The sequence below is a fragment of the Poecilia reticulata genome, chromosome 15, assembly GCF_904066995.2.
Source record: "Poecilia reticulata chromosome 15, P_reticulata-male-v2, whole genome shotgun sequence".
Taxonomy (NCBI): domain Eukaryota; kingdom Metazoa; phylum Chordata; class Actinopteri; order Cyprinodontiformes; family Poeciliidae; genus Poecilia; species Poecilia reticulata.
Genome location: NC_088844.1, coordinates 17,277,341 through 17,304,412, shown reverse-complemented (window position 1 = coordinate 17,304,412; position 27,072 = coordinate 17,277,341). Strand labels below are relative to the sequence as shown.

The following is a 27,072-nucleotide window of genomic DNA, read 5'->3' as shown; positions in this document are numbered from 1 at the left end:
CAATGGTCTCCTGACAACTAATATTTTGGCAAAAATAATAATAGCCCATTAGGAATAAATCAAAGCAGCTTTTAATTTCCATCATGCGCAGTGTGGAAGAACCTTCGGTTACCTTTTCTCTACATTGTAAACACAATGGAGGGACGTTAATCTAGTACTAATCTCACATATCTCACTTTAAGTGCAGTGTGAATGTTCAGTGTACCCTCTGGGTTTGAAGTCCGCTCCTCTCCCTGTTTGACAAAAACAGAATGAGGCAAAAGGGATCTGCGATGACCACACCCCCAAGTCTGTGACTAATCAGTGTCTGACTAAAACACAGAGGTTTCTCATCAAGCTCATTACTATTCAAGTCATGTTAGTTGAGAATTTAATTAAATCTGATGTTAGTGCTGAAAATAATTGGTCTCATTCCAGACTCTTTCTCACGCAGAGAAGTGGAAACACAACAGGAAAGTGGCCATAATGATCCCCTCCCTCCTTTTCCTAAACGCACTTCCTTTTTTAGAGAGTGATTCCCCCAACACATGGAAAACTGCACTGTCAGACTTACGCAAGGTTTTTCTCTCTCTCACACTGCCCTTCTCTGCTTATAAAGTTAAACTTCAGACAAAATGAGCGCAGAGGAGTTTACATGGGCTGGAGAAAAATTAAACTTGGTCGTCTGTATGCTTTTCCATCTCAAAAAGGATTGGATTATAGTATTTTGAAGACAAAACAAGTCACCAGAAGATAAAACCTCCAGATTTGAATTTATTTTATCATTTTGCAGCAGGATCTCAACACTTTTGTTGTCGCTGTGAAGTATCTTCACAAAGGGGGTTAGTTTAGATTGCTTGTAGTTTTTTTAAATTTTTTTTTGGAGGGGGGTTGGTTTTGCTTCAAAGGTTCCTGGATCAAAGTCCTTCGTAGCTACATCCTGAAATTGTCTCTGCTCTGCGGGTGGACAGAGGAGAGAGCAGCAGTGTTTGAGTGGAGCTCAGCTGCAGTGGAGCAGAGGGCAGGAGGAGTCTGGTCGTCAAATCATCGCCGGGCGAGTGAAGCTAACACAACGGATCATGTGTGCTGCGCCTCTGGAGGAGTACTGCGGGTCAGTCTTCTGGGTGAGTTTAACAGACTACAGATGTTCAAAAGTGAAGTCATGTTTTTTATCTCGGGATGAATGCAAGCATTGCTTCTTGTACAGACATCTGCTCTCTAACTTTTATTGAATAAAATGTTTGTTATAAAACTTGATATATTTCTTTGTATGGTTTTCGGTTTTTGTCTTTAAAAGGTTCTGGGTTTACTACAACATTTAAAACAATTCAAGCACAATGAGGTTTAAATTTATTCCATCTTACAGTTGATGAGGTTTTTGTGTAATTTCTTTCAAACTGTCAATGGAAACCAAAAGACATGTTTTGCCTTTGCGAACATGTTATGTGACTGCAATGAGGCTCTTCCTGGGCATGATTCAACAAGTCCAAGAACCATAGCAAGTATTTCTGCAGCTCATTTTCCTGAAAAGTAGAGCGCCAGCATTACAGCAGCTCTTTTTCTTTTACTCAGAGTACTGTGTTTTGTTTTGTTTTTAAGTCATTATTTAAAGGCAAGAAAAGTTATAAATGAAAGAATATTAAGAAGAGGTTTGTTTACATAAAAACAGAATTTGTGGTTGGTAATCAATAAACTACAATCAACTTCCAAACATACAGTTTGTACCTGATAAACCACCTTAAGCTGCAGTTCACAGAACAAACTCAAACTCACCAACCTCTCATTAAAACTCTTGACAGTGATTTTGAGCTTCTCCTTATTACGGATCTGTTCACATGACAGATTGTGTGACTGTATTTTCAAGTGTGTGAATCATGTTCTTTTCAAATTATTAAATGTTTTGCAACTGTTTAAATGTTTTTGAAAAGCTTCAAGAGCCACAGTTTTTAACGAATTACCAAGATGACTCAAAGATATTATTGAATTTATAATTAAAGTTGTTTGCGCCAGTCTTCACACTTTAACATCAGTTCTCCTTAGAAATTACAGTGAGAGTGACAATTTAAAGAAAGAGTATTTAAACAAAGCATTCAAGCACAACGTTACCCTGAAACTGAGAATCTTTTTTAACTTTTCAATTTTCCTTTTAAATGTGCAGAACTTATCAATTGAAATTTATTTGTGATTGAATTGAAATTATTTGCTTGTAAAGTGTTTCAAGACGACGTGTTGTGAGTTGGTGCCCTGTAAACAAACAAAATTGAATTAATTTTGAAATTCAGGAACTACTCAAGAAAATAACTGTCAACATAATTCATAAATTCATACATCCAAAAATGTAACTTAATGGTATCATTATCACTTTATAAAAAAAAACAATACATACTCGTAGGGCCATATAAGGAAATAAATCAAAATATGAATAAATAAAATCAAACTAGAGGGATACAAAACTTCTCTGACTTCTTTGCTTTTGTAAACAGAGCTTCAAATTGTGAGTCATTATTCTCTGAGAGATATGGCAACTGCTATGGCGCCTTGGTTTTGCCTTAGTGCTTCGTTCTCCTGTACAACTTCCCAAAGAAGTTGCTGTTCATCTTGCACATAATTATTCATTCTGTTCCGTGCACATCCCTCACTGTGTGGATTAACTTAGCCACCGTAGCAAACATTTAGGTCTGCAGAGTGGATAATCAGGGCTGACCTTCCTTCCCATCAGTACTTGTACAGGTCTAGGGACTGAGACTAACTGCTAACATTCTTGCAGACCTCCCACATTCTGGACATGAACTGCTTGGAGTTTTATCTTTGGATATTTGTAAAAATCAGCCACCATGGACAAAATTTCTTCCCCCAGGTTTTGATTCTGATGAGAACATTCTCGGAGAGTCCAGATCAATAGCATGCATATTTGCACTCATTTAAACATGAGTGCAAATATCATTGCACTCGTATAGTGTACAAAAAGAACACTATACAATGTTCATTTGGTTTTTAAAAGAACACTATAAAGTGTTCTTTTAAAAACACCATACAGCTATACATATTTTCAAATGAAAAAAAGAAAACTGCCAAAAACTCCCCACACTATTTCTATTTTAAATTATCTGACACTGAGAGCAAGTGACCAAAGTCTAATTTTGTTTGTGTGCACGTGCTTGGCCAATAAAGCTGAGTCTGATTATTACAATTATTCTGAAACATGTTTATGATGCCTGTGTGTACATATGTGTGTTTGTACCTCAGAATGCGTCCTATTTGGAGAGAGAGGACCCTGACCTCCCAGTATGTCTGGAACAGACAGTTCTGGTCTGGATCCCTCTGGGCTTCCTCTGGCTATGCGCTCCATGGAACCTCATGTCTTTATGTAAAAGATCACAAGTAAACACAAAACGTCGGACTAAGCTCTACCTCTGCAAACAGGTATTGTATAATTAAAACACTCTAATTCTTTCAATGTTTGATGCTGAGATGGAAACGTTTTAATAATCAGTCTGATCTTTCTCTTCCCTCCTCAGCTTGTCGTGTTTCTGCTGTTTCTGACGGCCATTGGAGGCCTGATTGTCACATTAGTAGAAGATTTTGGTCCAAACAGCTCAGCAGAGAAAAATTCTCCTGTACACTACACGAACCCAGTCCTCTTTGCTGTCACATGGGTAAAGTTTAGGTTTTAGCTTCAGACATTTGCTCTAATATTTAAGATGTAAAGATTATTTACTGTTTTGCGATTTGACACGTTTTGTTTTTCAGATCCTCCTGGCGTTGTGTCAAGAAGGAGTGAGACGAAAAGAACGAGCAGTAGACTCTGCTTCTCTTTTCCTTTTCTGGCTTCTCCTTGTCATCTGTGACATTTTCCCTTTCCAGACCCTCCTACGGGAAGCTCTCAGGCTGGTATGAGCAACCACAGATCAGCTATGGGTTTATACTTAAATGAAATATTAAATACAACATCTCTCTTACTCTTTAACATCTTCACACCCAGGGAGAGGTCAGAGATGTCCCTCGTTTCTCTCTTTTCTACATTTCTTTTGGTCTGGAGGTGATAGCACTCATTCTCTCCGCTTTGGCTGACATCTCTCCAGAAACAAAGGAGTTTGTGAAAAAGGTGAATTTTGTTTTTCTTCTTTTGCTTAGAAATGGAAACACTACAGCACATTGGGGAAGATGTTACTAAGATCTTATTAGTAAATGTCTTCCTAATGAAGCTACTGTCACACCAGTTACCAGTGATTACAATCATATTCTTTACATTAAGTTAAAACAAAGCAAATGGCAAAATTATGTGTGAAATGCAACAAAACCAGGAATAAGTTCTGAACACATCAACAAGGAAGATGCAACAAATTCCATAAATCTAACGCAAAGAGTCATCATTCTCTTATCAGTGAAAACTACATAAGACTTCACTGCTGAAGAAAAAGCACGCTGAAGCTCATTTAAAGATTGCGGCACAACATTGGACAAACCAGTGAAATACTGGGAGACTGTTGCTTGACATATTACTGCTTATCGTAGTGTGGCACCATCTTTTAGATCAGTGTTTCTCAACCTTTTTTGGCCCAGCGCCCCCTAGCCTTCATCCAGGTCCCTCACCGCCCCCCACCAAATAATTTGTAGGCTACATTGCACTGACTATTATTTTATTATTAATATTACTGTCACTATTGTAAATGTTTTGATTTGTATGCTTGTTTCTGTATTTGTCATCAAAAATAATTTCCCAGAGAACAAAAAAGCCATGTGAATAGAAATTATTTTTACAGGTGTCTATGAAAAATGCAATGAACATTCAAGTTAAAATTGGTAGGCCTAACAGCAGCCAGAGTGGAAAAAAATTATTATTCTTTGCATTTTTCTAGTTGTTAAATATTCCACAAAATGACCAGATAAAAGATGTTCAACATGCCAGTTTAAACTTTGAACTATTTGCAAAACGACTGAGCTCTGCAACATTAAAACATGGATAGAACTGTAACTACATTAATCATAACTCTTCTTCTCTTCAGTGTTTCTGTCAGTTTCTGGTGGTGCAGCTCTGTGCTGCCTTCAGGAGAATGGGACATCAGAGTATCATCCATAAAATTTCACCCACATGGCATTTACTGTGTAAACCAGAGCTTTCAGTGGAAAAGCTAAAATGAGACAGAAACATGGATTATATCTTTATATAGACCCGTCTATTGATTATAGATTAATAGTTTTACTGGACAGAAATTACAAAGAACAAATCTGGTTCTTAATCAAATCCTAATGAGTGAAATTGAAAGTGTCATGGAGTCATCAGCCTCATGACATTAACACTGACATGAAAAATAATATTGAGAAAATAAATATATCAAATCTAATTAAAAATATAAATAAGTGATAAGTTATTTACTGTTATGGTCTGTAAGATATATTTATTCTCAGTACTAGATATGGTCTCAACAAACCCATGACATTTCAACAATATTATTTTACCTTTTATCTGGAAATAGTGTCTGTTTATTCTTGCCATACAGTCCTCTGTATTAATTATTGCTCGAAAGGTCTTGCCATACCAGTTTATTCCTCTGTATTTACTTTAGTTTCTTAGTTTATTCTTGCATTTTGTTCTTCATTCATTTCCATTTAGTTTCCTTTGATTAGTATTGTCCTCTCTTGGTTTATTGCTATGTCCACTTTAGTTTCTTTCCTGTTAGATTTATTTGATAGTTTATTGACCATCTTTTATTCACTCATCACCTGCTGCGCCGCCTAATTGTCATTTGTTTCACATCATGTGTTGATTTTTTCACTGTTCAGCGTCAGATTCACTGTTTTTATGCCATAATTCACATCTAGTTCGTCGCTCCGTTTTATGTCCCGCTTCTCCTGTTTCAGAGTTTTGCGCAATGTGCGCGTCGGTTTTTTTATTATTATTATTATTTTATTTATTTATTTTATTTTATTTTTTTATTTTTTTACCCCTGTGGTGCGCAGCGGTCGGGAAGCGTATCGATGAGGAAAAGGCAGACTGACATAAACCTTTTAAAACAACGGAAACAATTTCGGTATTCTGTTTATTGGAATTTAAAAGTGCTGTGGTAGGCTACCGCTCACCCCCGTTTCATACTGGACCACTTACAGCACCGGTGTTAACGCTATAAAATGAACGTTCTCTATCGTGGTATCACCCATTAAGGGATTTCTTTATTTAAATGGGTTCATTTTTCAGAGGGATACATAGTGAAAGTGACGTGAAATAAAACACTTTTTAATATAAGTTGCTGCTTTGACATGATCACAGAACTGCCAAAACATATGTACAGAAATACCAGACAAAGTGAATCACAGCACCGTCACTTCTGGAACTGATGCGGTGAGCTACCAGCAGCAGGAGCGGAGCTGCGCCAAGAAGCTAACAGAAGCTAACAAACACTGAATAGAAGAAGAGCTGCCATCGATACAGTTGCAGCCAAGCATGATTTAATGGTACTCAATACAGTTTTACCAAGTTGCTCAAAGTCTAAACTGGTATTGTTGTGGATTTAAGGTGTAAAGTTTACCTTCGACCAAACGCCCCCCAAAGGCATCCCAGCGCCCCCCTTTTGTAAAAATGTCCGCCAGCGCCCCCTGCCGTCCTCTGAACGCCCCCCCGGGGGGCGGTACCGCCCACGTTGAGAACAGCTAGTTTAGAATATGTATTTGCAGATTTAATTTCAGGAAAGATGAAGAAATTTAATGAGTGATATTTAATTGGAATCCAAAAATGAAACAAGGTTAGATTTTTCTGCAAGAAAGTGATCCCAAACAGTGCAGACGATTATCTCTTGGTTTCATAGAAAGAATTTAAGGCTGTTAGCAACCCAGTTGATCACCTGAAATGAATCCATTGAGTAAGTTCAGATTACATAAAAAATACCCCCAGAACCTTCAGAAGACAGTTTGTGTAGAAGAATGGGTGGAAATCCCACCTAAGAAATATATTTAACTAGTTTGAAGACACAGGATTACACAACCTATTTTTATGTCTGGTGAGAATTTTACATTAATAGCTTCTTTATGTGTATATTTGTAGAACTGTATGTTAAATAACTCCATCCTTATTTGTTTGTTTGTTTCCCCCTAACAACCTTAACATGCCTCCATGTCTTTGTTTTCTGTTCTTTGCATTGCAGAATCCAGAGGCTGGTGCAGCATTTTTGAACAGAATCACTTTTAACTGGATCAACAGGTGAATTCAACCCCATAGTGGAAAGAATTTGAATAAGAGCTTGAATGGCCGAATGAATGAATGAAATTGTAAATAGACTGAACTTATTCAGTGGTTTCCATTAATCCCCCTAAAATGGGAAATTAAATAATGCTACTTCTTGTGCTGTAATCTAAGGTTTCTTCTTTCTTTTCCAGCATGGTGGTGAAAGGCTACAAAACCCCTCTGGTTCAGGAGGACATGTGGGAGCTGAACGAGGTGGACAGCACCTCCTACATCGCCCAGCGTTTCAATCGTCACATGCAGTTTGAGTTGGGTAAAGCTCGGATCCGATTTCAAAAACACTTGAAGGATAAACTGATCAAAAATCGAGGCAAATCTATGGAAGCACCTTCTCACAGCAACGGTCTGGGGAAAGGTCTGAATCAGGACGTACTGATGATGGTGAGAACCTTTAATTACACCAAACAACCTGTCCAGGTCTTTAATCTCCAATAATAATTGTATTTTCGACAACAACACCAATTCTGTTCCAGGTGGTTCCCATATGCTGTTGTGTTCCTAAAGAATGTGCTTACATATTTTACATCAGGAGGAAAAAGGAAAGAAAGAAGATGAAAATAAGAAGAAGAAAAAGAAGGAGGACACAAATTATCCAAATTCATGGCTGATTACCACCATCTACAAGTCATTTAAATGGCTCCTGATTGAATCTGCCTTCTTCAAACTTCTGCAGGATCTTCTGGCTTTTGCCAGTCCTCAACTCCTGAAGTAAGTAGAAATAATCAACAGGTTAATCGCTATGTAAGTTTATATGTAGGTCCTAACCTGATTAACACTAGTTTGACTTTACCAGATTTTTTCCCCCACTAAATTTGTCAAAGGTCTCATACAAACAGGTTTTAAATTTTTTGAATCAGGAAAAAAAAATTACTTCAAAGTTGTTCCAGTGCTCTAGTCTAACCTTGTTAATGTCTAAACCTTCATAGTTTAACTGTTTACTCCTCATTGATTAGTTGAGACATCCACTGATAACACAAGGACAGCTTGAGATGAAAGTAAACAGAAACTAATTTGAAAGTGAAGAAAACACTCCTAGGCATACGATTGCCTGGGAGAGGATTATGAGCGTTACATAATAATCATATAGAATGGTTAATGTTTTATTTTCTTACTCAGGTTGATGATCTCCTTCACTCAGGACAAATCCAGCTATGCCTGGGAAGGGTATTTGTATTCCGTGCTGCTGCTGGTGGTGGCTCTTCTACAATCTTTGTTCTTGCAGCAGTATTTCCAGCGATGCTTCGTTCTGGGGATGAAGGTTCGAACTGCCCTCATGGCTGCTGTGTACAAGAAGGTAACAGTCAAAATGACAGCTTCATAGGGGCTGGATAACAGAGGTTCAAAACTGCAAAGAAAGAAAAAGAAATTGATTATGAAGTTTATAGATCTATTGATGAGATTGCAAAGAAGATACAGAAGTATCTGAGTTTTTTCCAGGTAGAAGTACCATAGAGTAATACCCCAGCCCACATCTCCCATGATCTTGTTCTCTGTCAATCAACTGGCCAAAGAAATACTAATTTTGCCTTACTTCCAACAAAGACAAATTTATTGGTTTTTAAAGGATAGATGTTAAGATATGACAGTGTGTCTGTTTTGTTTAACAGCTGACTGCAGCTGGCCACCAGAGCAGATAGCATAACTAATTGACCAGCTAATGTCAGTTTGTTAAATTTGTGCTATGATACAGAGAGCCAAATGGACAAGGGTGTGATTTTCAGCAGAACATTTACTTAAAGGGATAGTATTATATATTTTTTTTAAAGTTTATTGTCTCATCATAAACATACTTGGAGTGTTGCTTCATTTCTGTTTGAGAAATCCTTTAATTTCCCATGACAATCATTTGACTGTGCAAAACGCTTGGCTGGACCTAGAGATCGAAGCTCCTTCTCAAAGCTGCAGTCTCCAATCTTGGGAGCTTCCGCCTCACAGAGCATCTGTCCCCCACTCAGCTCCTTCAGACTAACCAGCAGCTGGCGTAGCAAAAACAGCTGGAGGAGCTGCACTCCTCCTGAGCTCATTAGACACTGCAGTGCAATGCTGGTAAAAACGTTGAAGGGTTAATAGAAGAGTAGTGTTGTGATGACTGCCTGAAGGCGGAGTGCCAGAAAGAGCAAGAGTTTCTTAAAGACACAGACACTCAATTTCAAGGTGTTAAATTACAAAGTCAAATTTCTTTTAATTCATATTTGGTATGTACAGTATTTTTATAACAACTGGAGGTAACATAGTTACTTGATTGCGCAATAAAATGATGCTATGTGGCTGTAAAAAACATAGCACTGTCCCTTTAAAAACTACTGCTACTTACCCAGCAGGTCTTAATTCATAAAATTCATTGAAATCTGTGTACAAAAAACAGTAAATATATGGCATACATACAGTTATCGAAACTGTAGCAATCAATATGTCGCATTGTTTAAGCAGTTGCTTTTGTTTTTTCACAAATAAATATTCTGTGTGCTAGGCTTCAGTTTTTGTGCTCATGAAGTGAAACTTCTTTTTTCTCCACCTTTCCTTTCGCTCTCTCCTCTCAAAGGCGTTGGTGATGTCTAATGACAACCGCAAAGAGTCAACAGTCGGAGAAACTGTAAACCTCATGTCAGCAGACACCCAGCGCTTCAACGACGTGACCAACTTCATCCACCTGCTGTGGTCCTGCCCTCTGCAGATCATTGTGTCCATCATTTTCCTGTGGTTGGAGTTGGGACCTTCAACACTAGCTGGGCTGGCAGTAATGGTGCTAATGGTGCCAATTAATGGATTTTTAGCAAACAAAGCCAGAAATTTCCAGGTGAGCAAATGGGATAAAAAGAGAATGTTTCCACACTCAACATACAGCAAGTTACCGTAATCTCAAATTAGAATATTTTTACGATGCACATTTATTTACGTAATTTGTTTTAAGACATAGTACTGAGAGTGTGAAAATTTTCAAGCCTTCAGTTGTTTTTGATTATTATGTCTTCCAGTAAGCTACAAAAAGGTAATTGGTAAAAGAAAATTACTTTTGTAATTGTATGCATATTTATACTACTTATTTACACACAACATAGCAGAGCACTCTGTTCAGAGAGTGCAGCACTCACGCATGTTGATGGAAAGTTGAGAGGAAGTGTGTTGAGATAACTGCGGCCTTGAGTAAAGAGTGAGGCAAAGTTCAAGAATTTTTGAGTTTCTGGTAGATTTACAAGGCCTAGTCAGTCATTGGGTCAAGACCCTCCATACACACTTCTCACATTCTTATTGTTAAGCCAGTCCTGAAGCAAAAAGATAGCAGTTTTTCCGACACTAGCTTTCTTCAATACACTCTCTTGTGTGTGGACCTATAAAGTCACGTGTTTGAACAAATTCTTTAGCATCATGCTCCAGGGTAAACATTGCCTTTTTTGGCTTGTTGAGGACATTATCCAAATCAGTGTAGCATCATAAAATCTTATCTTTTTATACTATATTATGACTTTGTCTTGACAAAAGGCTAAAGGTTTCCGAGTCATAATATTTAGTCTCCGGTCATCAGCCCTTGCATTTATTTTATAAATGCTTGTACTTAAGAGTATAAATGTTTACCAACCCTTTTGGATTGCTTGTTAATATTGATATCTATTTTGTTAATGTATGTTAAACACAAGGATGAATAATGAAGTATCTTACATCTGCTTTTCAGATAGAAAACATGAAGTACAAAGACAAGAGAATGAAGATAATGAACGAAATGCTCAATGGAATCAAGGTAATTTATTTTGTCTGTTCCTGTTTGGAGACAGTTGAACTCTCTTTGTCATATTTATATCCTGCAGTATACTTTGTTCATGTCTCAAGTTTTCACCTTGTCCTCGTCCACCATCTCTCGGCAGATTCTGAAGCTGTTTGCGTGGGAGCCGTCCTTCCAGGCTCAAGTTGAAGATATCAGAGGAGAAGAACTGAAGGTGATGAGGAAGTTTTCCTATCTCTCATCCGTCTCCATTTTCATCTTCAGCTGCGCCCCTGCTTTGGTGAGTCACGTTAGATGTTTTCAAAGTGAAATTAAAAGCCTGCAAGGGTCCTTGATGCTAACCCAGCCTGTGCTTTGTTTATGGACAGGTTTCTCTGGCCACGTTTGCTGTGTTTGTTGGTGTGAGCTCAGACAACATATTAACTGCTGAGAAAGCCTTCACTTCGATCTCTTTGTTCAACATCCTTCGATTTCCGCTGGCCATGCTTCCGATGCTTATTGCTTCCATTGTGCAGGTAGATAGACTGCTCTAATTGCTACTTGGACAAAAGTCAGAGCTGTAGTAAAACTCTAACTATCTTTTGATTTCACACGTCAGACAATGGTGTCTAAAAAGAGACTGGAGAAGTTTCTGGGAGGAGATGATCTTGACAGCGACATCGTGCGTCATGACCCTAGTTTTAGTAAGTGTCTTTTTTTTCCATCCTAAGAAGTGATAATAACATGTTGATCAAATCTGTCAGATTTACTTTTTTTTTTTTTTCATCTGCATTAATCGTTTTTCTTTTAGATTCTGTTATCAGCATATCCGACGGGTCCTTTGCTTGGGAAAAAGACTCTGAGCCTCTACTGAAAAAGTATGTTTGCTTTGTTTATTGTACAAGAATTCCTGGGCACAGTTGAAACCAGATGTTAAGTCAGACTAAACTTTTGCTGTTTTTTTAAAGTTAGGATTGCTGTTTTTTTCCCCCCTATTTACAATATGCCAGAATAACAACAGAACATTGAAGAAGTTTTTTATTTTTGGAAACTGAACCAAACAGTACAGTTTCCAGACCCGTGGAGCTCTACAATTCTCTGTCTTGTATCCTGAATGGTTTCTTTGATTTTTTTTTTTCATGCTGGCACAGGTTTTTTCTGGATGTCTTAGGTACATCCAGAATTAGGCCTTCACGTAACTCAAATGTGAATTATAATATCAGATGCTGAAAAGCACAAACAAGAAAAAGGTTATAATCTTTTTACAAAGTTTATGTGCATATCCGGTTTCAGCCATATGTGTATCGCAATATTAAGCCACAAAATTCCCTTTAAATCTTTAAAATAATTAGGAGGATGCACAATATGATTCCTGTCTGTGCTTCCCAGTGTGTCGCTGGATATCAAACCTGGTCGGCTGGTAGCCGTAGTGGGAGCTGTGGGCTCAGGGAAATCATCACTCATGTCAGCCCTCCTAGGGGAGATGCACAGCACCAAAGGCTTCATCAACATTCGGGTACTGCTTGATTAAAGGCTTGATTAATGTTTATTGAATTGCATTAGTATGCTTAATGAGATCTTCTTTTTTCTTAAGTGTGTTTTTAATCCCTTATGAAAAGATTCAAGCTTGAATCATTGGGTGGTCCAGTGAAGTATTGGTTGTTATTTTTCTGCTCAGAAAAACTGCTTTCGAGAAACCTGTAGAGAAAATTTTAAAGATTTCAGTAATTAATGATATCTTGTTTTTACCCTTTTTTCTATTATCTATTTGATATTTCTTTCAAAAGGATTTGCATAGGGGGAGCACAGTTGCACTTAAAAACGTTTATATAAATGCAACAGGGATGATATAACAAGCTTTCTTGAATCAATAAAAACATTGTGGGGAAGTTGAAGAAAAGACAAAGATCCACATTGATTTATAATATCCATTGTCAAATTTACTCTTAAAACTTTCTAGTAGCTGCTTTATTGCTCTAACAATCATATCATTGTGTTTGAGGAAAAAGTTCTGTAATATAATAATACAAAAAAAGTCATATATCAGATTAATCTAAAATATACACTGCTCAAAAAATAAAGGGAACACTTAAACAACACAATATAACTCCAAGTAAATCAAACTTCTGTGAAATCAAACTGTCCACTTAGGAAGCAACACTGATTGACAACGGGGACCCTCGTCGGGTCAATCAGTGTTGCTTCCTAAGTGGACAGTTTGATTTCACAGAAGTTTGATTTACTTGGAGTTATATTGTGTTGTTTAAGTGTTCCCTTTATTTTTTTGAGCAGTATATAATATTCTGCTAATTGGCAACATCACAAAAAAGACGTCCTTGAAAGACATACAAAACAGCCATTAAGTGGAACGTTGATTTAATCGGTGTATGAATACAACACCATAACCATTTCATTTTCTTAGAAATGTCTATCATTGACATTGTAACGTTTTCAGAAATTGGAATGTGTGTTTTAATATTTTATTTCGGCTTCTCTTATTCACTTTTTGCACGTATTTCTACTTCCACTTGTGTCTCTACTACTTCCAGCTTGAGGTCGACTGAATTTATAACTGTGTGTGCTGCAGTGTTTTGTTGTTGACGTACCATTCATGCTTGAAACAAATCTCACCTGCGTGAAGTGCAAGTGTAAATGTTAAGCTATAGCCATAGGGGGCACAGCCAGCAGATGTTTATTTGGATTTCAAATGACAAGAGACACTAAACCAGCAAAAGTGCAGGGCACATCTCATAATCTGAGAATGGGTTTTGTTTTGCAAAACATTTAATGAACATGTTTTGCATAGCCCATAGATCTATGGGCCCATAGATCAAGCATGAAAGCTTGAAGAAGCTCAAGGAAACATGAAAGCTCCCGTTTAATCATCAGAGTTGCTTATTACTGGAAACAATCCAACCCTAATGCAAAATAAGTGGCATTCAATCTGAAAGTAAGAGTGTGGCTACATGAGACTTGCGCCTTATGTGCTTTTTGTATTTCCACCCAGGGCTCTCTTGCATTTGTACCACAGCAAGCCTGGATCCAAAATGCCACTCTGCGGGATAACATCTTGTTCGGCTCTCCCTACGAAGAGCAGAGGTTTGAAGACATACTGGAGGCGTGTGCTCTGGGCCCAGACCTTAAGCTGCTGTCTGCAGGAGATCTCACTGAGATTGGGGAAAAGGTAGGTTTGTGTATTTAGATTTTGATTCAGACATGTAGGTCTGCTCACAATGTGAGTTTTGACCGAATGTTATATGGCTGTGAGGTAAAATAAAAACCTTGTGGGGTTATGAAGCCTCATATTATCAAGTGTGTGCTCTCATTTTTGTTCTTAGGGTATCAATCTCTCAGGAGGTCAGAAGCAGCGCGTCAGCTTGGCCAGAGCAGCTTACAGTGAGGCTGATATTTTACTGTTGGATGACCCCCTGTCTGCTGTGGACTCTCATGTTGGAAAGCATCTATTTGATAATGTCATTGGACCCAAAGGAATTCTAAAAAACAGGGTTTGTACTTGTCCTGCTCTAGTGTCTACAACACTAAAACTGAAAGTGAAACAAACCCAGTCCACACAAACACCCGAAGACTTGTACAGATAATAAACATGATGGGTGCATCCATCACATCTTATACAGACTCTATTTTTGACATTGCCTTTTCCTGTTACATGAAAACCCAATTTATTTGATTTGAACTTATGATACTCGCTGCAATTATGAGAATTTCCGAAAAATAATGGCAGGAACTGTAAGTAGTTCACTGTTTCTTAGTGGCTGAACTATATTAAAAGAAACCCTTTAGATAAAAGTTTATTTAAATTAGGCTGTTATCTCTAATGTTTACCATATTTTTTTTATCGATATAGGCAAAAAGAGCTAAAATAGAAAATATGCATTTATTATTGAATGTGCTTTTTTCCCTGCAGACTCGTGTCCTGGTGACTCACGGAATCAGCTTCCTGCCTTACGTAGATGAAGTAGTAGTTTTAGTAAACGGACAGGTTTCCGAGGTTGGCTCCTACCAGAGCCTTCGTGCTAGTAAAGGGGCTTTTTCAGACTTTTTGGACACATACGCCAAAGAGCAAAGTAATCAGACGCATTCAAAAGAAGGTAATTACATCATTCGTGGGTATAAAAAGCTGCATTATTACAGTATGTGTGTATTGGATCATTACAGAAAATGATGCTGTATTGAGCATCCTATACTGTGTAATCATATGGATGGTTTTTGATCAATGCCTTTGCAGATGGTTACCAAGATATAGAAGACTTAGAAACCATCCCTGAGAGAGATGACGCTCAGGCAGACTCTCCTCTAGAGGACGCTGTTTCGTTCACACTGAAAAGAGAAAACAGCATCCGTCGCAGCCAAAGAGGAACTGGGTCCAGGTTTGATCACATTGTTGTCTTAAGTAACAAATGACATTGTCTTTCTTGATACTTCTCATTCAAAATATATTCTTGTACTCATGTTTTTTTTATATATCTGTTGTCTTTTCTACAGTTTCAGATTAAGGAAAAACAGCACTTTAAAACCAACTGAAGATGTTGGTAAGACAAAGAAAGGTCAAAGGCTAATAGAGAAGGAGACTATGGAAACAGGGCAGGTATGCATTTTGGGCCTACCACGTATATCAACTGAAGTAAACCAATAGATGAAACTGTAGAGCCTGTCTTCTTAGTGTGCTCTCTCATTAACATCCAGGTAAAATTCTCAGTGTATCTCCAGTACCTGAGAGCCATGGGATGGTGGTATACTTTTTGGATCTTCTTCATTTACTTCATCCAGAATGTTGCATTCATTGGTCAAAACTTGTGGCTGAGTGACTGGACAAATGATGCAGCAGATTACTATAACATCACCTACCCTGCCCAGAAGAGGGACACCAGGGTAGGAGTGTTTGGTGCTCTTGGACTGGCTCAAGGTAATTGCCCTTTTATTTTATAAGTTTCAAATTTAAGTCATTTGCTTTGCTTACACTACAATATCTCACTTACATAGTCACCTGGGCTGACAAGTTGTAACTTGGGCTATGGTTATGGCGTAGCAGTTAAGTTGAATATTTCAGATTTTGTGGGGGTTGTAGAAATCATGTAATATTCACGGTTTTCTGAAGTGTTTAATCTCTAATGACTTGAGATTGCACTGAAAGTGACTCAACATTATTTTACGAGGTGTAGATTCAAGAGCATACATTTTCTATCCAAGAGTGACAGGATCTGAATAGGGAAATACATACTTTTTTAATTCTATGCACCAGTTTGCACATAAATAACACTTTTCTGCTTAATGATGTTCAACCTTGAGTTAATGACTTTCTCTTTTATTGTTATTTTGTGTGTCTTATTGTTTAATGTTCTTTGCTGAAACAGCAGGGTCTGAAATTTGTTCAACCTCCAAGTCATTTCAGGCAGTGGAAAAAAATAGCTATTCAATTATAAACCTTCACAGCTTCTCTTTAATAGGAACATTGTTGATCTGCAAACTGTTGGAAAAGACAATGGAGAATACTGAGCTGGTATTGTGGTTGAAAACTTAGCTTTGCGAAGGTGGTAAACATCCTACATTAAAGTTTTTTAACATTCAATGTATTTTTGCAGCCATGTTCTGGTTCTATAGACCAGTGGGAAGTACTTGCTAAAGAATCAGAAGTTGAATTATCTTGTAAATAAGCATGATGTGACATAAACAATATAGATATGGGAATGTGTGCTATAGATTTATTTTAGAACTTTACTGCTTTTTCATTTATATCTTTCTTAAAGCAGAATGAAAAAATATTTTTTTCCACAGAAATGCACATATAACAATCTGTATGAAATAATGTGAGCTTTAATTTCAATGTCTACAACTATATTTTTTGTGGAGAATGATGTTGCTGGTGCCTAAGTGTTTCATGGTGGTATAACATTTTGCATTGATGACTTTCAAGAAAATGGTCATGTGCATGCAGGGTTTTTTCACCTGTCACTGCAGCTTTTCCTAACAGTCCAAAACCACAAATATTAGGTTAATAGCTCAGTCTGAGCTTATCTTAGGTGTGATTTTGGGCAGAATGGTTGTTTGTTCTGTTTGTGTGTGTCATTGACATTCACATGGGACATTCACCATATATAACTGCTTATGTTACAGGTATTTTAGTGTTCCTTGGCACACTTCTCCTAGCCAATGCCTCAGTCAACGCTTCTCGGATTCTGCATTCAAGACTGCTAAACAACATTCTCAGAGTCCCTATGCTTTTCTTTGACACAACACCAATTGGAAGAGTCGTCAACCGATTTGCCAAGGTGGGGCTCTATTTATGTATTTTTATTTTTTTTATTATTGCTGTATTTATTCACCCTTGCAAATCAACTTTGAGATTTTACTGCTTTAGTCTGCACTCAATCATTATAAGTAACTAATTAAAGATTAACAATAGTAAGTCATCTTACACTCTTCTTGTCTTCCTGTAGGACATGTTCACAGTAGATGAAGCCATCCCTCAGTCATTCCGCTCCTGGATCTTGTGTCTACTTGGCGTACTGGGGACACTGTTTGTCATCTGTCTGGCGACTCCATTCTTCACCATCATCATCATTCCTCTGGCTGTGATTTACTTTTTTGTGCAGGTGAGTGAACCCAAACACAAGCAGAGTGAAACAATATGGAAAAGAATAAATGATAAAGTACCACAAAACAATAATATGATATTTTAATTTTTTTTAATCTGGTACACTAAGTGACTCTCCTGTCTTAGTTTCATCCTCTGTTAGTACTAATACACAAAAAATGCTAACAGGCTTTAACTTACCTCATCTAACTTGCAGAGTTCAGGATCAAGCATGGCTTATAATAAGCCCCCTTGATGTGAACAGAAGTCATCTTATCTTTGCCGTTACTGACTCACATCCCTATTCACTCTATTTGTCTGTAGTTAGGTTTACAGGAAGAAAGCTGCATGGTGAAATAGCACACAGCCTGAGGGGATTTCTCAGTCGAGCTCTCTACCTCAGCACCTGTACGTGCTTCCATTATTATCATCTGTATAAGCCAGATGGGTCCTCCGCTCTTTAGCTGCGAGAAATTGGTCTCTTCACTTCTAAAATGTTTAAATTGTCAGACCACAAGGACAGATTTCCACTTTAACTCAGCTTGTCATCGATCATTCAGAGCTGGGGCACAGATGTTAAAGTGCTTCTACCTTGCTTTTAAATCAACGAAATTATAAAAAACAAAATTAGCAGAAAACCTCCACAGACTTTCATGCTTTTGTATAAAATATCTGTTTACAAGCATCTTTTCTAAAATAGATTAAAAACATTAATTTGGTGATTGAAGCCTTAACGATTCTGTGAAAAAGTGAACACCTTTCTCCTGTATTACTTAATTTTTTATTTTTTTTAAAAACTGAATAGTTAACAGTGTCGTGTACAGTAATTAAACTAATGCCAGGTTGTCAGTCGATTCAAAATTCCAGGGCTCCCTAAAAGTTTAAAGTTAGTAAATATTTACAAATAGCACATGGTATTTCACAGGCTTCTACTACATTATAATACGTAACATGGTTTGTGAAAACATTTTGCACAGAAATTATGAAAACAATTACCTTTTCGCCTGCACACAATGAATTTAGTTTAGCAAATTAATGAAGAGTTATGACTCTGGTTCCAACTGTTTTGAAGGGTGTTACTGGCATCAAACTCTGAGGAAGACGAGATCAAGTCTTGAACCAAACCAGCTGGAGATCATTATGACTGGTGTGATTAACATTGCTGTAATCATACCAATATGTTTGCTGTGTCAAACATTTGAATAAAATCAACTTGTGGAAGCTCATTAACAATTAAGCTATTCTATAAAACGTCTCCAGACAAATTTACGACAAATTTTTAGTGAGGTGCACTGCTACTGTATTTGGGTACATTAGCATTTTAAAAATAGTGACATAAAACATACCAAAATATTGACCTAAAAACTGTCCAGTAAAAAAAACAAAAAAAAACAAAGGCAAATGGCCAGCAGTAAAAATCCTAACCTTTCAGGGCAGGGTCTGGAGCAGGTCTTTTTCTGGAGCTCAGTTCAACAGAAAACACCATTTCAAGCGGACACCATTGCATTTCCACCCTCAACCACTATCCATCTCATCCTCATCTGCTGTCTAGGTTTCCTTTGTACCTCTCCAAAATGGGCCACCATTTTGACCCATTTAGCCAGGAAAAAATAGACAGACCTGCAGGGGCTACACATTACCCATAAACATGCAGCAAAGCTCCACACTACATAGATAATATTTATTGCAAAAGTGTATCTTGTCAAATAAACAATCTGTTCTGGGAGAGGTGTGATGAAAAGTGTCTTGGTTTTATGAAGCTTTTTCTAAAATGATGAATCCAAAACCAACTGTTATAATTTTCTTGTTTTCTCTTCACCACCAGCGATTCTACGTAGCAACTTCACGACAGCTGCGCCGCCTGGACTCAGTGTCTCGCTCGCCTATATACTCTCACTTTAGTGAGACTGTGTCAGGTCTGTCTGTAATAAGAGCCTACAACCATCAGGAACGCTTCCTGAAACACAATGAAGTAACTATTGATGAAAACCTGAAAAGCGTCTATCCGTGGATCGTGTCAAACAGGTCAGTAATGGAAGGAGACCTTCAAAATAATACTTTTCAAAGTACTAAGCGACGGGAGATTTTTGATGGGGCACCTTTTCAAAATGTATATTTGTCGGTTTCAGTGTATGATGTTTGTTTTACTCAACAGATGGCTGGCCATCCGCCTGGAGTTTCTGGGAAACCTTGTGGTGTTTTTTGCTGCTCTTTTTGCTGTAATATCCAGGAACTCCATTGACAGTGGCCTGGTTGGTCTGTCCATATCATATGCCCTTAATGTGAGTCACTAAATCTCCTTCACTGTACTTTAAGACAAATAGCACAAAAATAACAGTAGTAATTAGTGACGATATTAACAAAACCAGCAAAAACAATTTAATTTCTATTCCTTCTTTGGATTTCCAGGTAACTCAAACCCTCAACTGGCTGGTAAGGATGACCTCAGAGCTGGAGACCAACATTGTAGCTGTGGAGAGAGTCAGTGAATACTCTGAGCTTGAGAATGAGGTATGTTGTCTTTCATTATTTCTCCACTACAAATCTGCTGTCTCACTGTTTCCTGTGTTGACATTTGTATGGCATATAGAAGACATATGTTACTTGGATCACAGCGTGAGGAAATGGAGAATGGAGAAATTATTTAAGCATCAATTGCTGTGGTGATTTTTTCAAGTATGTGAGCTGTTTTCACATGCTCAGTGAAGTTCACAGTATTCTACTGTAAAATCACCATATACATTTCCATGACATCAGCTTTTCTTTCTTTTCTTCTTTTTCATATATCCTGTCACAGGATTTTTGGCATAACATTTGGAGAAACTGATTGTTGCCTACATGTACTATGTCTGCTTTGTGCTGCAAAAAAGGAATATATAGGACTGTATCCTAATTGTTCAACTGAATTTATTAACTCAGATTTGCATCTGACACACTAGATGCAATAATCAAACAAGAACCTGTGTTTAATTATTCGGTGTCCCATTCTTTTAGTTTTTTGCCCTTTTAAACCGTCGGGTCGCCTCCGAGTGCTCAGACATATATTAGCCAAATTAACAAGACAGTAAGGAATGCCTTTCACTTTCACTTGAAAGCATCCAGCCTGTTTGCTGTAACAGCTGAGTCGACATTTTAGAGTGGTGAGCATGTGTTGGAGCTTTGACACTCAGCAGTGTTTACCTATCTGTGTCCGCCTATATTGTGTGGTTATCAAATCGTGTATACAACTGGTTGAGCTGCGTAGTAAGGCAAATTGGAAATTACGATATTCTCATGGCATCGTGCGTTCCACTGCCATTAGGATTATACACTGGTATGCAATACTGTTATGTCCATATTACAATGATGTTATATACACATGAATGTTATACATTTGAATAGTACCACCAGATATACTTCATGGATACATCCTGAGCATTATCAGCCTAATTTGATAACGTCACTGATGAGCCTGTTCTTCTTCAGGCTCCCTGGGTGACTCAGGATCGGCCTTCAGAGAAGTGGCCTGAAGCGGGAAGGCTGCAGTTTGTAGACTACAAGGTCCGCTACAGACCTGAACTGGACCTGGTCCTGAAAGGGATTTCCTGTGACATTGGCAGCACTGAGAAGGTTTGTGTGTGGGAGATTTTCTTTTAATGTAGGTGTGTGTCACTGTTTATGAACCATATAAAACAACCTTCTATCATTCAAAAACAAAAAAAAGGGGGTTTGAATTAATAAATGTGTGCGTGTGTTCATTTTATACCAGCAGGGTTATATTAAGGTCGACTCATTGCATCTCATTTATTGGCAAACAATCTGAATTTGATCACCTGAAGGGCAACCGGTTATTATCAAAAAGGAAATAACATGCAAATTGAACTAAATCAAAATGTAAACTCATACAAAACTGTAGTTTTTAAGTAGTTTAACTTAATTTTAACTGAGCATAATCATTCTTTGAAGAAATGCAAACAGCTGCCAGGTTTTTAGTTCTACACCTTTTTATTTAGATTTTCTAAGCTCATTGCCTGTCACAAATTCTGCATACAGATACCAACTTAAGCATTATATTTTAAACTATAAGGGAATGAAGCTCAGTAGATTTACCCTAAGCCTAAATGTCAAGTATTAACCTTCATATCATTGTAGAGAAAATATCAGACTTCAAAGAGAAAAGACAATAGCTAAAAGGGGACGGTGCTTTAACGGACCATATTTATGGGCAAATGTTGTTCCCATTTCTTTTAAATCAAGAAAAACAGCCAAACTTGAAGAACCTCAATCTGCAGTAAATTAGAATATTGAATAAATTGTGAAATAATTCTGGATAATTATAAAAAGAACTTTCTAATTAGACGATAATAACAACACTGTGAGCTACAAGCACAGATAGGATAGGTCTGTTGTGAGCTATGAAATAAATCAACCATATTCTTCTCTTCTTTATCTTAGGCTTTCATCTTTAGAAAACGGCGCTCATCTCTTGTTGACTTTGTTGCGCTCAGCTAATTTTATTTGCGGCCTAATTTAGGCCACCTATATGTTTCCTGGATTATTTTGTTGATGAGACTTGATTTTTTTTATTATTCTGGTATTGGCATTACATCTGGACAAACCACATCTAGAAAGAAAGGAGCAAATAGCAGATGTCAGAGACATAAGTTTACTTTTTTAATGCAATAAATCACCTAGCACTACAGATGTTCCATTTGGGACTTTTGTGCCTCATACCAGTCCAAGTCATTTGTTTGATATGCACTAAATTAACAAAAAAATAAGACCAATGTGTATTGCTTAGAAACCTGATAGCTGTAGATGATAATAATTCACATTTCTTCTGTATTAAACCTTACTTATAAAGAATGTCAATATTGGTTTGGCTGGTTTCAGTTTATTGTACAAAGAGGAAACATTTTTTTGTTCTCAGCTTTAAAAAACATATATAGAACTATCCTATTACATACTAGAATTCCTGAAGGAATTCTAGTATGTAAACTATCCTAGTTTACATACTAGAAATGTCTAAAAATATATGAAATTGTAAAATGTATTTGATTTGTGTAAGGTGTGCATAGGGTAGCTCCCTCTGCAATACAGAGAGTTTTCTGTGCACATGTTGCTGGAGGTGACAAAACAGATCACATACAGTATTGGTCTCACACCTTGAACATTGTAGTTAAGGGCATAAAAGGAACAGACTCTAGCACCTCTCTGATGTCAATCTTTGGATGATCATTTGTCTTACAAAATGTTATTTTTGAAGCTATTTGTGTGTGGACAGAATTTACCAGTAGATTTAGTTTTAGACTTCTTAAATTAGGTTCTTTGCTTTGCACATTGTAGTTATTAATGACTAATGTTGCTGCTCTGCAATTGGTCTTTTTCCACTGTTCTTTTGATTTGAAGGAATGTTGAGCCTTGACAAAACATAGGGATACTCCAAATGACACTGACATTTTTGTATGTCTTACATTTGTCATATTAAATGCACAAATGAACAAACTGTACCCTTGTATGTCCAGTTGCATGATGGCACCACATTATTAACACACCAGATTGTGTCAGGATTGTCCGTCCCTTCAGATCTGGAGTTTGAGAAAGCTCTCCAGGAGACCCACAACTTTAGATTGACACATTCCTTGGCTTTAAATAACACAGTAAACGTAACATTAATGCAGTTATTGGGTGCAGTAAAAATGTCAAATAATTGTATTTATTCATGCTATTCAAACTGTTTCTGTCTTCTAAAAGATGGGTAAAGCAAAAAAAAAATCAATTATCATATTTTGGATCTCAATTTTATGCTAAATTGAAGTTTTCTTTCATTACCTTCAGATTGGTATAGTGGGCCGCACTGGAGCTGGAAAATCGAGCCTGACAAACTGCCTGTTTCGTATAATTGAAGCAGCTGATGGACGTATCCTAATTGATAATGTAGATATCTCTAAAATTGGACTGCACGATCTAAGAAACAGACTCACAATCATCCCACAGGTAAACATCGAAGACAAAAACAAATGCAGAAACAAGGTCATCTTTTCTGCTTGGTACACTAACCTATCTGCTTCTGGAGCACAGGATCCAGTCTTGTTCTCTGGGACGCTGAGGATGAACTTGGATCCATTTGACAAATTCAGCGATGAGGAGCTGTGGAGAGTGCTTGAGCTGTCTCATCTGAAGAATTATGTAGCTGGACTGAAGGAAGAATTACAGCATGAGGTTGCAGAGGGAGGAGAAAACCTCAGGTGGGCAGCATAAACTTAAACTGTGATTACAATTCAAGTCACAGTAAAGAAATGCAGAATGTGAAAACATACAGCTGTTTGTAAACTGCTGGAATGCTTGAGTTTTCAGTAAACTGCAAATAATTAACAATTGATTATTCCAAAACAATATCGTTCCCAACACAATTCCTTCCTAAAATAAGATGTTTGTGCCACATGTACACAACACTTCAGTCCAACCTGGGCTTTTATTTTAATTTCTGAGAGCTCCAGATAAGATCTGAACATCTGCCCGTCTCTTCCAGTGTCGGTCAGAGGCAGCTGCTGTGTCTGGCTCGGGCTCTGCTGAGAAAGTCTCGAATCCTGATCCTGGATGAGGCCACTGCAGCCGTTGACCTGGAGACAGACGACCTGATTCAGACTACGATCCGCAAAGAGTTCTCCCACTGCACGGTGCTCACCATCGCCCACCGTCTGCACAGCATCATGGACAGCTCCAGGTGAGTCCGAGTTCAGCACAAGAGTCTGAAATGTCCTGACAGATGCTTCATTCTACTTTAAATGCTTGTTTGTGTCTGAGGGAGACTCAAATGATTTAAAATCTCAATCAATCAATCAATCAATCAATGAATCAATCAATGAATCAATCAATGAATCAATCAATCGACATAGGCTCATACAAAAATAAAAGGGAATATAAAATATAAAAGCAAAATTCAAAATATAAAATCTGGAATAAATACAATCTAAAATGAATAAGAAAAATTAAAAAAACAAAATTAATATGAAATAATTCACACTCAAATTATTTAACTAGTTCCTCTTTAGACTGAATGAGTAACACAGAGTAGGTGCTATAACTATACAGCACTATCTAATCAATCACTGAAACTGAACATTACTTAAAAGGGCTTTAAGTGTGCAGCTTTTTGCACATAAATGGTGCAATTCTTTCTCACTTGATATGTTGTGAAACGTCTCTGTTTTCAAGTCAGGGAAGAATGACTCAAATATGAAACAAGTGACAGATTTAAAGGTCTTTACATTTAAAGCATGTTAAAGCAGCACCATAGACATGACCACTTCCTAGCCCATAACTCACATTTTTAAAGTCGATATTGACAAGTGATGCCTTGAGACATGCCGTCATACAGAATATGTTGGAATAAGATAACTGTTTATGTTGCGACCTACACCACCTGAAGACAAAACGCATTACATTTTTACAGAACTGCAACTGATTTTTTCTAAAATATTTTTAAAGCTTGAATGGGAAATAATGTCAGTGAAAATAAACATGAAACCCTGAAACAGACTCAAAGCGGAGAATGGCCTTTAAAATATAATGAAAAAGTTAGTTATCCTCATATTGCCTACTGTTCATATTTGTTTCTTCACTAACTTTGTTGTTCTGCATAAAACACAAACAGTGCATGTGCATGTCTCTTTCATTTTGCTGTGTTTTCTGTTATCGCTGTCAGAATAAACACTGCTCAGTGTGTTATGACGTTAACACATGTTCCTGCTCCACAGGGTGATGGTCCTTGATGCTGGTCAAATCGTAGAATTTGATTCTCCAAGCAATCTGATGGAAAAGAGAGGCCATTTCTACTCCATGGCAAAAGATGCTGGAATAACAGCAGAAAACCTAACATCTCTTTAATGAGAAGTGCTTTAATGTGTTTGTTTTTAGAGATGCCTTAATTTTCAGAATTTCTTTTTTCTGGTTTTGTCCAAAAACTATTAAGAAACATCGCAATTTTTTCGTATTTATAGGAAACAATATGAAGAAATGATATTGAACATGTATATAATTTTATATGGGAACAATAAACGTTCTTTCTGAACTAATGTGTCATTTATTTGCTATTTTATTTTTTATTTTATGACCAAATTAGATCTTTAAAGGAACTGAATTGCTATGTCCTTTTGTCAACGAGCTCTTTTGGCACCGTCTTTCACATTGGTGACTACAATGTAATTAATTTGAGTAGGGTTGTCAAAATAAATATTTAAATACAATCAGTGGGGCAAAAATACTCTTAAAAGACATTTTTGTCTTAAAATGGATACAAACTAAGCCATTTTTAGGCTAAGTAATCACATACCTTTATTTAGCAGTGCTGCGGACACACACAGACCCTCAACCCGTCTGCCATGAAGGCAACAAGTGTTGCATCCACTAAGTAATTTGCTAAATGCATTTTCAGATATAAGGAAATTTAAAATGAAAGGCAAGCAAGATGATGGGATTAAACAACAGAAAAAAGTAGCAGCTTAAAAAAAAGAGCTTCAGGCTTCAGAGTCTCGGTGTAATCAGTTCAGACTGATCAGTGCAAAACACAAATTTTGGATTTTGTGACCATCATTTCTCCTGACTGCTTCCACCAACAGAGAAACATAAAATGTCTGTCTGCATCCTGTTATGCTGCTCATACTATCGTCTCATCATTGATGAGATGATTTTCGAGGTTTAAAAAACTTCCAAAAGAGGAAAATTCTGTAAGTTGTTTGAAACTTTCTAGGACAGATACTTTTCTCCTTTATTCTTAATATTACAATGCATTTAGGCATCACACCATAGCAAAGATCATTTGCTGGAGTTAAAACCAAACATCAAAATCTGAAAGAAAGGGTGTTCAGTCTTTGAAAATGGCGTGGTTGTTTGGTACATGCTCAGATTTTCACATACTGCATCTTTCAGGTTTACAAAGAGAGAGTACCAAGTGAGTGACATTTGTCTGGGCAAACTGCCTTGTTCTTGTTGTCAGAATGAGCAGACTAGTTTGAGATCTTTATGTGTGGAATAGCATTCCTGCCTGGAAAGTAAAATCTTGAAGCAGACTGTCAACAACAGTGAAAGACTATAACAGGCGAAGACCTTCTTTAATCACCTCAGAGCTGAACGTGGACAGAGACTTTGCCATTTTTGCCGTGTTTTGATTCATACAAATCATATTTTTCTTCCACATCTTGTTGATTTTGATTTCCATTTTAATGCATTTAAGATTGTCTTTAGCTGAGGAGCCTATCATTCCCCCTCTTCCTCATATTTTTAATCACTGCTGTTCTGAACAATATCTAGAGTACTGCAAAAAATTCTGCATTTTATTTTGTTTTATTTCCATTTGGGTCTCTACTGCTTGTGAAAACAGTTCAAGTACTAAAAAAAACCCAACATCCAACCGTTTTTTGGCAATAAGTAATGTTTCTGCACATTTTCTATTTACAAGACATTTTACTTATACTCTGAAGGCCACCTTGGTCTTAAGGTTAATGTGAACCTTTTACAACTTTCCCAATTAAGTTACATTTGCTCCACATCCTGACACATCCTTACCACATGAAATGTGGTAATCTT

General features: G+C 37.2%; 1 protein-coding gene and 1 long non-coding RNA gene across 2 annotated transcripts; one reads left to right on the top strand and one right to left on the bottom strand.

Annotated features, from left to right (window-relative positions):
• Positions 1-859: 859 nt before the first annotated feature.
• On the top strand, positions 860-25,558 carry LOC103476920 (ATP-binding cassette sub-family C member 2-like). The gene is made up of 32 exons (XM_008429666.3): positions 860-1,103; positions 3,226-3,402; positions 3,498-3,635; positions 3,730-3,870; positions 3,962-4,084; positions 7,119-7,174; positions 7,351-7,597; positions 7,746-7,924; positions 8,333-8,510; positions 9,759-10,013; positions 10,887-10,952; positions 11,077-11,214; positions 11,303-11,449; positions 11,533-11,617; positions 11,725-11,791; positions 12,303-12,429; positions 13,921-14,097; positions 14,252-14,419; positions 14,839-15,022; positions 15,160-15,301; positions 15,417-15,519; positions 15,618-15,837; positions 17,046-17,200; positions 17,369-17,524; positions 19,331-19,530; positions 19,661-19,787; positions 19,915-20,016; positions 20,971-21,114; positions 23,323-23,481; positions 23,566-23,732; positions 24,017-24,211; positions 25,245-25,558. The coding sequence occupies exons 1-32, from the start codon at positions 1,059-1,061 to the stop codon at positions 25,372-25,374; spliced, it is 4,698 nt and encodes a 1,565-aa protein (XP_008427888.2). The 5' UTR covers positions 860-1,058; the 3' UTR covers positions 25,375-25,558.
• Positions 2,141-3,311, bottom strand: LOC145555034 (uncharacterized). The gene is made up of 2 exons (XR_014091087.1): positions 3,221-3,311; positions 2,141-2,223 (listed from the first exon to the last, which is right to left on the bottom strand). It is a non-coding gene; the product is annotated as an uncharacterized LOC145555034 (long non-coding RNA).
• Positions 25,559-27,072: the final 1,514 nt, after the last annotated feature.